The sequence below is a fragment of the Scyliorhinus canicula genome, chromosome 3, assembly GCF_902713615.1.
Source record: "Scyliorhinus canicula chromosome 3, sScyCan1.1, whole genome shotgun sequence".
NCBI classification, from domain to species: Eukaryota; Metazoa; Chordata; class Chondrichthyes; order Carcharhiniformes; family Scyliorhinidae; genus Scyliorhinus; species Scyliorhinus canicula.
In genome coordinates, this window is record NC_052148.1 from 167,635,650 (window position 1) to 167,648,482 (window position 12,833).

General features: G+C 47.6%; 1 protein-coding gene across 1 annotated transcript in view; it reads right to left on the minus strand.

The window, feature by feature from the left end:
- The window catches only part of coq2 (coenzyme Q2 4-hydroxybenzoate polyprenyltransferase), a 49,006-nt gene that overhangs the window by 676 nt on the left and 35,497 nt on the right, over window positions 1-12,833 (minus strand). Inside the window, exons 5-6 of the mRNA XM_038791688.1 lie at window positions 11,596-11,729; window positions 9,076-9,264 (exon numbers count right to left, since the gene is read on the minus strand). Coding sequence (XP_038647616.1) covers window positions 9,076-9,264; window positions 11,596-11,729 — 323 coding nt within the window. The remainder of the gene's footprint in view (window positions 1-9,075; window positions 9,265-11,595; window positions 11,730-12,833) is intronic.

The following is a 12,833-nucleotide window of genomic DNA, read 5'->3' on the forward strand; positions in this document are numbered from 1 at the left end:
ACCCTACAACCTCACAACGTTCTGACATATGTGTGCTCCTCTAATTATGGTCTCTTGTGCGTTCCAATCTTTTTTTTAAATAAATTTAGAGTACCCAATTCATTTTTTTTCTAATTAAGGGGCAATTTAGCGTGGCCAATCCACCTAGCTTGCACATCTTTTTGGGTTGTGGGGGCGAAACCCATGCAAACACGGGGAGAATGTGCAAACTCCACACGGACAGTGACCCAGAGCCGGAATCGAACCTGGGACCTCGGCGCCGTGAAGCTGCAGTGCTAACCCACTGCGCCACCGTGATGCCCTTGCGTTCCAATCTTAAATGCCCCACTGGTGGTGGCCATACTTCCAGTTGCCAGGCTTCAAGCTCTGGAATTCCCACTCTATGGCTCTCTGTCTCTCACCAATTGCTTGCCTCCATTTAAAAAAAATGTCTTTTATTACAAACATGTATCAAAACAGGTGACAGGAAATAAACACCTCCGGAAACATGCTTCCCAGCAATCGACTATAAAGTCTGTACAGATTTGTCCCCTATTTCACACCTCCCCCCGAGACGAACGGCTCGTCAAACACGGTCACAAACAGACCCCACCTTTTTTTCAAACCCCCCTGCAGAGCCCCTTAACTCATACTTAATCTTCTCCAACCTACAGATCACCCAACCAGGCCGCTACCCCCAGTGCGATGCCGACCGCCACTCCAGCAAAATTTGCGCAGTGCAATCAGAGAGGCAAAGGCCAAGACATGGGCCTTCCTCCTCTCCATGAGCTCCGGCTTCTCTGAAACCCCAAATATTGCCACCAAAACCCTTATCCTCCACTACCCTGTCTAAGATTACGAACACTCCCGCCCAGAATCTTCCCAATTTTTCATAACCCCAAAACATGTACACGTGATCCGCTGGCCCCCGCCCACACCTCTCTCACTCATCTGCTACCCCCTGAAAGAACCCATTCATTCTTGCCCGAGTCATATGAAATGAAATGAAATTAAATGAAAATCGCTTATTGTCACAAGTAGGCTTCAAATGAAGTTACTGTGAAAGCCCCTAGTCGCCACATACCGGCGCCTGTTCGGGGAGGCTGGTACGGGAATTGAACCGTGCTGCTGGCCTGCGTTGGTCTGCTTTCAAAGCCAGCGATTTAGCCCTGAGCTAAACCAGCCCCAAATATGCACCCTGTGCACCACCTTAAACTGTATCAGGCTCATCCTTGCACAAGACGAGGTCCCGTTTACCCTACGCAGTGCCTCACTCCATACTCACCAATTGAGCTCCCCTCCCAACTCAGTTTCCCATTTCTCCTTGATCTTCACCACCTGCTCGCCTCCCTGCTCCCCCAGCCACTTGTATATATCCCCAATTCTTCCCTCCCCTTCCACATCTAGAAGCAGCTGTCGCTCCAGCAAGGTGTACCCCGGCAACCTAGGGAACCGTCTCCAGAATCTTCTTTCGCGCAATGTCCCTAACCTGCAGATACCTGAACTCACTCCCCATGGCAGCTCTACCCTCTCCCTTAGCTCCACCAGACTGGCGAATCCTTCCTCCAAATACGGATCCCTCACCTTGACCAGCCCCACTACCCTCCACCTCCTGTATACACTATCCATCCCCCTGGCTCAAACCCATGATTCTTGCACAGCGGCGTTAGCACCGACATCCCTTCCACCCTAAAATGCCTCCTCAACTGATTCCATATCTTCACCACGGACTGCACCACTGGGCTCCCTGAATACCTACTCAGAGCCATTGGCAACACTGCCGTCACCACAGCCCTCAAACTAAACCCCTGACAAGATTCCTCCTCCATCCTAACACACTCGACCCCTTCTCCTTCCCACCACCGTCACAACTTGTCCACATTTGCCGCCCAATAATAATGAAGCAAATTCGGCAACGCCAACCCCCCTGCTGCCTCTGTAGCAGGGTCCTGCCCACCCTCGGCACCTTCCCCGCCCATACAAGGTCGGAAATGATCGTGTCCACTTTCCAGAAAAAAGCCTTTGGTATAAAGATCGGGAGAGCCTGAAAGATAAACAAGAACCTCGGCAGAATATTCGTTTTCACCACTTGGACTCTCCGCGCCAACGTTAAGTGCAGTGTATCCCACCTCTTAAGATCCTCCCTGGCCTCCTCCACCAGCTTCGTTAAGTTCCATATATGGAGCCCTGCCCATCCCTCGTTACCCAAATCCCCAAATACCTAAAGCTTCGCTACCGTAAATGGCATCCCTCCCTAAATTAGCCCGCTGTCCCAGCTCATTCACCGGGAATACCTCGCTTTTCTCTTTATTCAGTTTGTACCCAGAGAACCTTCCAAACCTCCCCAGCAGACCCATAATCCTTCCCATACTCTCCAACAAATCCGAAACATACAGCAGGAGGTCATCGGCATAGAGCGACACCCGATGCTCCCTCTGTCCCCTCAAAATCCCCCGCCACTCCGCCGACTCCATGAGAGCCATCGCCAACCACTCTATGGCCAGCGCAAACAGCAACGGCGACAGTGGGCCCCCCTGCCTCGTACCTCTGTATAAGTCAAAGCTTTGTGAACTCATATCACTCGTCCTCACAGTAACTTCATTGAAGCCTACTTGTGACAATAAGCGATTATTATTATTATTTAACTTATTTAACAGTCTCCTATGCGGCAACTTGTCATAGGCCTTCTGGAAATCTAAATAAATCTCGTCCACTGGTTCTCCTTTGTCTAACTTCCTTGTTACCTCCTCAAAGAACTCTTAACAGATTTGTCAGACACGACCTTCCTTTGACAAAGCCATGCTGACTCAGTCCTATTTTACCATGCACTTCCAAGTACTTTGCAGTCTCATCTTTAATAACAGACTCTAAAATCTTACCAGTGAACGAAATCAGGCTAACCGGCCTATAATTTCCCATCTTCTGCCTCTATTCCTTCTTTTTATTTATTTATTGTGTTTATTTATTTCTAAATTTAAGAGTACCCATTCATTTTTATAAATTAAGGGGCAATTTTGTGTGGCCAATTCACCTACCCTGCACATCTTTGGGGTGTGGGGCCGAAGCCCATGCAAACACGGGGACAATGTGCAAACTGCACATGGACAGTGACCCAGAGGCGGGATCGAACCTGGAACCTCAGCACCGTGAGACAGCAGTGCTACCACTGTGCCACCGTGCTGCCCTGCCTCACTCCCTTCTTAAATAGTGGTGTTACATTAGCCACTTCCCAGTCCTATGTGACCCTTCCTGCCTTCAGTGTTCCTGAAAGATCATCACCAATGCCACATCCGTGTTCAATAGTAATATGGGCCTATGCGACCCACCCTTTTTCGGGATTAGTATGATTACTGCCTGCGTCATCATCTCTGGCAACTCCTCCTTCTCCAGCGCTTCATTAAACGCCCCCAACAGATGTGGTGCCAGGTCCGTCGCAAATTTCTTATAAAATCCCGCCGGGTGCCCATCCTGCCATGGGGCCTTCCGTGACTTCATACCCCTGATACTATCCAGCACTTCCCTCAGCCCCAGGGGCTCCTCCAACGCCTGCCTCCTTGCTTCCTCCACCTGGGAAAATTCCAATTCATCGAGAAACCACTCATGTCCCCCTCCTCTCCCCCCCGGGTCTGCCTCGTAAAGTCCCTGGTAATACTCCCTAAACACCATGTTTATCTTCCCTGGCTCTGACACCACATTCCCAGCCCCAGTCCGTATCTTCAATATTTCCCTGGATGCAGCCTGCCTCCACAGCTGGTGCGCCCGCATGCGGCTCGCCTTCTCCTAGTACTCATATTCCACCCCTTTTGCCTTGCGCAGTTGTCCTACCGTCCTCCCCGTTGACAGCCTGTCAAACGGCCCCTGCAACTTTTTTCTCCTCGCCAATTCCTCCACGGTGGGCACCGCCGAATATTTCCTGTCCACCTCCACTATCTCGCTCACGAGATGGTTATGTTCCTCCCTCGTTTCCTATCCGCACGAGCCTTAAACAAAATAATATCCCCCGTACCACTGTCTTCAGTGCTTCCTAGAAAATGGCCGCCGACACCTCCCCATTCTGATTCAACTCCACATACTCCTAAGTCGCCGCCCACACCTTATCACAAAAACCTCCATCCGCCAACAACCCCGAGTCAAACCTCCACCCCAGCCTATGCTCTCGTCCCGATCTAAACAGAATCTCCAGCCAATGGGGCGCATGGTCTGAGAGAACAATCCCCGCATACTCTGCCCCTCCACCCCAACCAAAATCATCCGACTCACTACAAAGTAATCAATCCTCGTATACACCTTATAGACGTGTGAAAATTAGGAATACTTCCTTCCCCCTGGGTTCTGAAGGTGCCATAGATCCACCATACCCACCCTCTCCATAAACCCCCCCAGCTCCCTTACCATTCATTCCCTACCCATCGATCTGGGGCTCGGCCTATCCACCCTCGGCTCTAGGACACAGTTAATATCTCCTCCCATGATCAACTGGTGCGTGACAAATCTGGGATCGCTGCCAACAACTCCCTCATAAAACCCACATCATCCCAATTCGGGGCATGCACATTTACCAACACCACCGGTGCCCCTTCCATTACTCCACTCACAATCACATATCCCCCATCAGGATCCCTCATCTCCTTCGTACTCACAAATCTCATTTTTTTGCTCATTAAAATCGCCACCTCCCTCGATTTTGAATCAAACGTTGAGTGAAAAACCTGCCCAACCCACCCCTTCCTAACCTAACCTGGTCCTTCACACAGAGGTGCGTCTCCTGCAGAAAGACCATCCTCCCTTTCAAGCTCCTGAGGTGTGCGAACACCCGTGACCTTTTAACTGGCCCATTCAGTTCCTGGACATTCGTTACCAGCCTTACCAGAGGCTTTCGCCTTCAATCCCCTCTACTGTCCATCAGTTTCCCCACTTAACTCTCGCCCCCTTAATTCCACCCTATACCTAGCCCATCCCAGATGGCCCCTTTTCCTGCCCTTAATATGTCATCTCTCACCCCCTGCCACGTTGCAACAACCTCCCCCCCCCCCCCCCCCCCTTTGCCCTCCCCAGGCCACCCCTCTCGGCCCTTGGCCTTCTCCCCCACTTCCGTTCACCAGCATCACCTGCTAGCACGGCAGCCCCTGCCCAAAGGCATCTCCCAATAACCTCCCCCTCCCCATTCCTCAGCTCAAGGAAAAAGGCTCCCTGTTGACCATAAACCCCCCCCATCCAAACAAAGACTTCCCCTAAACTCCAGGCAGCCTTCTCCAAATGCAAACAAACAAATGTTAATTAAACACAAACAGACCCATAAAACAAGAGGGGGGGATGGGAACATCCATCCCCACATAAACTTTTCACCCCTACAACCCTTAACAATCGCAACAGTAAACAGCAAACCCCCTCTCCCCCAAAAAAGACAAAAATCCTCCAATCCCTACCCCCACTTCAAACATGCTCCCAACCATTACAAAGTGCCAGCACCCCGATTCCCAAGGATTGTCCGCTCAGTTCTCGACACACAAATTTGTGGAGTCTCACGATCACCGCCCGTGGTGGCTCTCCAGCTCTAGGCTTCTGCCTCAGGGACCTATATGTTCGGTCCACTTCAGGCGCCTTACCTAGCATCCTTTCTGCCACCAGCCCCGCCAGCATCTTCGAGACATACCTTATGGCACTCACACCTTCCACTCCTTCAGGCAGGCCCACTATTCGCAGGTTCTGCCTTCTCGGGGTATTCTCCTGCTCCTCAACCTTTGCCGTCTACAGTTTACAGAGGTCCCCTAGGAGCCCCACCTCCGCCTCCAGAGTACCACACGATTCGCTGTGGTCGGAGATCACTCCTTCGATCTCCCGAATCTGTGACCCCTGCACCTCCAAAGAACTCTTCAGGGGTGCCACAGCTCCTTTGATGGCCTTTGAGTGATCCTTCCCGTTTCCTTCCTCTGCTTCTAGAATTCCACCTTAATAAAAGCCATCAATTCCAGTTGGGGCCTTCCAGATTGCAGCAGCTCTTCCCCCTCCTGCATGTTTACAGTGGCTGCTGCAGCACAGGCCTGCGCCAACATTTCAGCCAAATCTCTCACTGTTTTCTGCCAGGTCTGATAACCAGCAGACATACCACTTCCGGGGGAAACAACTACTCCAATATTCGTCAAAATTCCACCCAGTATCGAGTAAAAGGAGCTCTTTTTTTGTGCCTTCAAGCAGGAGCTGCCCTGTGTGTGACCACTGGCTATGGCCACCCCTGCAAGTCAATTATTTGCCTTCTTTAAGAAACATCTTGAAACCTTCCTCTTTGGTCCAGCTTTTGACCATCTGACATAATATTCCCTCTTGTGACTTGGCATCATACTTAGTTTCACAATGCCCATGTGAAGTGCCTTGGGATATTTAATTAAATTAAAGATGCTACATAAATAAAAGATGTTGTTGTTCTGGTCACAAATGTCCCCATGATCAAAACGTGTTCCTTTAATATCCAAAATTCACAATCCACAGAAGGCACTTTGCCTCATGTTTGGTTCATTCCTTTCCTTGTGATGCTATGTTTTGGCCTAGAAATGAATTCACATTGGCCCAAACTAGATGCATGGAATGGTCCCTGCACCTTAATGAACAGGCTTAAATTATACCCAATGTTGAGGCTTGGGCCTCCTTTCCAGGCCAGCGAGCTGCAGATACCTGGACTTCCCCGTTAGTTGTCAGTGAAGATGTCAATTTGAGGACACAGAAATGTTGAGACTTTACTTTCCGATGTCTTAGCATTATTTTCTTCAACAGAAACAAGGGATACAATAGAACATAGAAGGATACAGCGCAGTACTGGCCCTTCGGCCCACGATGTTGCACCGACATGGGAAGTCAAAAACTAAAGGCCATCTAACCTACACTATGCCATTATTATCCATATGCTTATCCAATAAACTTTTAAATGCCCTCAATGTTGGCGAGTTCACTACTGTTGCAGGTAGGGCATTCCACGGCCTCACCACTCTTTGCGTAAAAAACCTATCTCTGACCTCTGTCCTATATCTATTACCCCTCAATTTAAGGCTATGTCCCCTCGTGCTAGCCACCTCCATCCGCGGGAGAAGGCTCTCACTGTCCACCCTATCTAACCCTCTGATCATTTTGTATGCCTCTATTAAGTCACCTCTTAACCTTCTTCTCTCTAACAAAAACAACCTCAAGTCCATCAGCCTTTCCTCATAAGATTTTCCCTCCATACCAGGCAACATCCTGGTAAATCTAATGGGAAAGTTACTATGAAATGAAATGAAAATCGCTTATTGTCACAAGTAGGCTTCAAATGAAGTTACTGTGAAAAGCCCCTAGTCGCCACATTCCAGCGCCTGTTCGGGGAGGCTGGTACGGGAATTGAACTGTGCTGCTGGCCTGCCTTGGTCTGCTTTCAAAGCCAGCGATTTAGCCCAGTGTGCTAAACCAGCCCCTCCAGTGTGCTAAACCAGCCCCTATGTGTGGTAGCAAGCGGGAACTGCCAGGTGTTTCCAGATGGCTGACCTGGCGAGGCCGTCACCGGTATCTAACGTTAATAAGGCCACTTAATGATGCCCCACAGGCTTCATGCCAGAAATGACTATCCCACCAGCTGATTCACCTGAACCGTGCTCGGCAGCTCCCTGCTAACGAGGGGAAGCGGCTCTCAAACCAATCCCATAGAGTAAACCTTAGACAGCAGGTAGCCATGCCACCGCACAGACCAGCTCCACTTTTCTGTGATGCCGACCTGGCCTGACTGTTGAAAGTGGTGGAGTCCAGAATGACTTCCACCAGACCACATGGGCGAGTTGGCATCAGCCCCTTGACGCCGGTCCCGCCTGCCACCTCTGGTGATCACCCCAGCCATGCGGTTGGCACCCCCGCAGTCACAATACTGCACCCATTCCCCAGCACACTCTGGTACCCACTTGCACACCCCACCCACGCAAATGATGCATGAAGCGCACAATTGAAAATGTCCCCATTGTCCTCGCAAGAAAAGTTGGCCCACATGGGCGGCGGGGTGCTGGACATCAGAGTCCTCAGCCCCTACGAGGAACGGGCCCTAGAGGCTACGGAGGTGGCCAAGGACAGATCAGTCACTGACGTTGGGCTTGCCTTCGCCGCACTGGCGAGGATCTACTGGCCCTCACCCAGATGACCCGTCACACGCGAGTTGTTCATGCCAGACGGATGATCCTTCCCTCCGACTGGCCACATGTCCATTCCCCTGCAGAATTGCCATCCTATGGTGCCGGACCATCTGGGTGGACCCTCCTGCCGTCCAAGGGAACACCTCGGAGGGGAGCTCCAAGGATGCCACCGTCGAGGGGTCACACCCTCCACTAGCACAGAGACATACACCTTGGTGGGTGAAAGTGGTGGACAGGTTCCAGGGCACAATCTGGCGAGCACCACACAGTTGCTGATGTACATCCGTTTGAGGCAAGAAAATCCAGTCGGAGGTCTGCTGGACCCCAGAACCCAGCTGGGTTCCACTCAAATGCTGAGCTTCTAGGCCAGATTATCCTGTAGCTGATGCAGACACGACACGGTGGCACTGCTGCCTCACCGCGCTGAGGACCAGAGTTTGATCCCAGCCCCGAGTCACTGTCTGTATGGATTTTGCACATTCTCCCAGTGTCTGCGTGGGTTTCGCCCCCACAACCCAAAGATGTGCAGGTTAGGTGGAGTGGCCACGTTAAATTGCCCCTTAATTGGAAAAAAAATTAGGTACTCTAAATTTATTTAATTAAATAAATAAATAGCTCCAGAATGCAACTTACGCAGGTTATACGGTCACACATGTAAATAATACGTTGTCCCAGCTACAAAATATATATCAAATTTTGTCAAAACCATATAAAAGGCAATCGTTCACCATATTCCCAACTGCCACTATTTGTGTGCTATTTTGTTAAAGCCCTTTGTTGCAACTTGTGATGGGGATTTTGCTTCAAAAGAACACACAAAATACTACAAAGGGAATACCACGAAAAAAAGTAAAAGCTGAAGTTACAATTATGGCCGAACTCCAGTCTCGTAATTTTAAAAGGCATTTTAAAAAAAAACTGTAAGTACTATACAGAAATGTGCAAATGTTCATACCTGATGAGCCAGGTGAGCTCCAACAGTTACCACAGCAGTGTAGTAGGGCAATGTCTGGTCGCAGTTTAGTCCTACCACAGTCAATCCTGTCAGCATGATTGTGCTAAATCCAATTAGCCATTGTTTGGTCTGTTCTTGAAACATCAATGCAGTCGATTTCACTCCTATTAGAACATCATCTGCTTTATCCTAGATACAGAAAACCAGAACAAAACAGTCTAAAGAATGGTCTTTGACATGCCCCTTCAAGTTTGCTTGTACGGGAAAAAGAGGACGTATCATGCATGTAAATTCTTCAAGCCAGACTGAATACAATGCTTTAAGAGAGGAAGTGTCAAGGAATTGAAGACTGTCGAAGAAAGGATAAGAAAGGGCAGCACGGTAGCATGGTGGTTAGCATAAATGCTTCACAGCTCCTGGGTCCCAGGTTCGATTCCCGGCTGGGTCACTGTCTGTGCGGAGTCTGCACGTCCTCCCAGTGTGTGCGTGGGTTTCCTCCAGGTGCTCCGGTTTCCTCCCACAGTCCAAAGATGTGCGGGTTAGGTGGATTGGCCATGCTAAATTGCCCGTAGTGTCCTAAAAGTAAGGTTAAGGGGGGGGTTGTTGAGTTACGGGTATAGGGCGGATACGTGGGTTTGAGTAGGGTGATCATTGCTCGGCACAACATCGAGGGCCGAAGGGCCTGTTCTGTGCTGAACTGTTCTATGTTCTAAACTATCACTAAGTGGTAGTTATCATCTCAGATTGTCCATTCACCCAGGCTTAAGACAGCTTTTTTTTTCTTTAATAAATTTAGAGTACCCAATTATCTTTTCCCAGTTAAGGGGCAATTTAGCACAACCAATCCACCTACTCTGCACATCTTTGGGTTTTGGGGGTGAGACCCATGCAGACATAAGGAGAATGTGCAATTTCCACACAGGCTGTGACCTGGAGCCGGGCCACCCAGGCTTAAGACAGTTAGGAAACGGACTTGATTAGAGGTGCACTGTCTGGAAAATCACCCCTACCCAGTAGAAACAAAATGCCTTTTACACCGTGCATATTGTACTCAAGTCCAATGCCAATTCTTAAAAATAAAAATAGCTAAATGAAGTCTACACTAAAAAACTATGGGAATTTCAATAAGTTTGCTCAAATGTTACTATTTCTAAAATTAGAAAGATGGGCAAACTTATTTGCATTTCAGGGTGGCACGGTGGCGCAGTGGGTAGTATTGCTGTCTCATGGTGCTGAGAACCCAGGTTCGATCCTGGCCCCGGGTCACTGTCCGTGTGCAGTTTGCACATTCTCCCAGTGTCTGCGTGGGTCTCAGCCCCACAACCCAAAGATGTGCGGCGTGGGTGGATTGACCATGCTAAATTTCCCTTAATTTGAAAAAATAATTGGATATTCTAAATTTATTGTAAAACCTTATTTGCATTTTGATCCTAAAGTAAAATTCTCCACATGCTTTAATTAGCATTCGTGTTTTTAATGCTAACTTCATATGTTAAAGATAAGATCCTAAATGAAACACAACAACTTTAATAATAGCAGAAACTGCTGGAAGAACTCAGCAGGTTGGCAGCATCTGTGGAGAGAGAAACACAGTTAAACATCGAGTCCATATGACCCTTCCACAGAACAGAGTTTATCCAACATTTAGTTTTTATTTCAGATTTCCAGTATCCGTAGTAATTAGCTTTTACTTGAACCTTGTTATTAGATTTTGTTTTCACACAAGTTATGCTGGATGAGTGGGAGAATCTCTGTGGTAAGTCAAGTCACCCCATGTGATGTTAGGATGCAGCAAATCAACACTAACAGGAAGAAGTCTCAAATTTGACCCTGCTTGTTGCTGGAAGCAACAGAAGTATTTGAACAATTTATACTACTAGATTAATAGGTAAATCACAAATTCACCAAAATCCTAAATAATGGTCCAGTAACTCAAATTTTGCAAGTTATTGTTAACTTGACATTGAAACACACAAACACAAAATTTTCAGATTCCTAACCCAAGATATTTTGTATGAAATACTTTTGCTGATGTATTATACATTCACCCTTCTCTTTTATTCCCCGAAACCCCTCAGTCTTTCCACACGCCTCTCCTTGTTTAAGTCTCTCCTTAAATCTACCTCTTTAATCCCACTTCCATGAAGCAAATTGGATTATTTTTCTATTTAAAGACAATATAAATGTCAGTTGTTTGTACCCTATTGGACAGCTGCTGTATGTTGTAATACCATTATAATTGTTCATAGTAAACACGAGGCATGATCTAGCGGCTGTTCACGCGGGTCAGGTATTCCGGTCCCATGGGTTTCTCGGCGACAAGGGGTGCAGTCACTGGGAAATCCTGTTGACAACGGCGGGGTCTGAAAATCCAACTGTCATGCTGCCGAAATACATGCAGCGGGTTCGTCGGTAAATCCCGCCCGTGGTCTGATTTAGGTTTTAGCAACTCTTGTGGGTGCTGCCTGTTCTAGTCTAGAAGTTGGAGAACCAAAACTTAGATTTAATTTATAATCTTACCTGATGTGCATAAATAGTGTCATATATCAATGTCCACATGATACCAGAAATATAAAGTGGTAGGCAGATTGACCAATCACAGGAATTCTTCACAGCAGACCATCCTAAAAGTGCTCCCCAGTTGAATGCAAGACCTATAGACAATAATTCAGGATGAATCTAATGTATATGCAAATCTATAAAAGAAATAGTGGAAAAAAACTCGGAGGTAAAATAGATCACAGCAGGTGGTGGGGTGGGTGGGAAGGGGAGTGCAATACAGCAGCTGGCAAGTTAGCAGCCCTTTTTGCAGTGCCACATGAAGTATTTGGGGCAAATAGAATTTCCTGTGCAAGCATAACATTAACAAGCAACAATATCCTCTCTAATAGTAATCTAATTGAGGCAGGAGAACTCCACATCATTCTCCAAAGGCAAAATATTGCAGACACTGGTAATCTGAAACGAAAAACAGAAAATGCTGGAAATTCTGCACTGTAAATTCTATGATTCCATGATACTAATGATTAGCTGCTGCTACAGCAGTTTGTGTTGATCATCAAAAGCTAAAATAGACCATTGTCCTTGGACAAGAAACATTAGGCAGGATAGAAAAGCGACTTTTACACTATTGTTATGGGGGCGGCGTTTTCAGATAGAACATAGAACAGTACAGCACAGAACAGGCCCTTCGGCCCTCGATGTTGTGCCGAGCCTTGTCCAAAACCATGATCAAACTATCTCACTCCCTGTCATTCTGATGTGCTCCATGTGCCTATCCAATAACCGCTTGAAAGTTCCTAAAGTGTCCGGTGAAGATGTGTGATGTTTCATGGAGTTCAACCAACCTCTCCCTTTAATGTATTGTTGCTTTTGAAGCACACGGCCTGGTCTCTCGGTGTGGTATTACAATTATGGATACATGGGTTTTTAAACACAGAACAATGTTTATTCCATGAATTCAACTTAACCTTTTCAAATAAACATTGGATCATTTACCACCCCTTATTCCAAAGATAACCCCGAAAATAATACAACACTAAATAATCCCTCAAAATGTTCCTTCAAACCTCCAAAAGACTTAACACCTTTAACAACAGAAACACATCAGGTTAAAGACATTACTATTATGAGTTTAAATCACCCAAATGATTTAGATAGCCTTTCCTGGCAGAGATCACCGCAGATCCAGCTCACTGCAAACACAGACACACCCAAGTTCTTTTCCTCAAAGCTGAAACCAAAACACTGCAAAATGG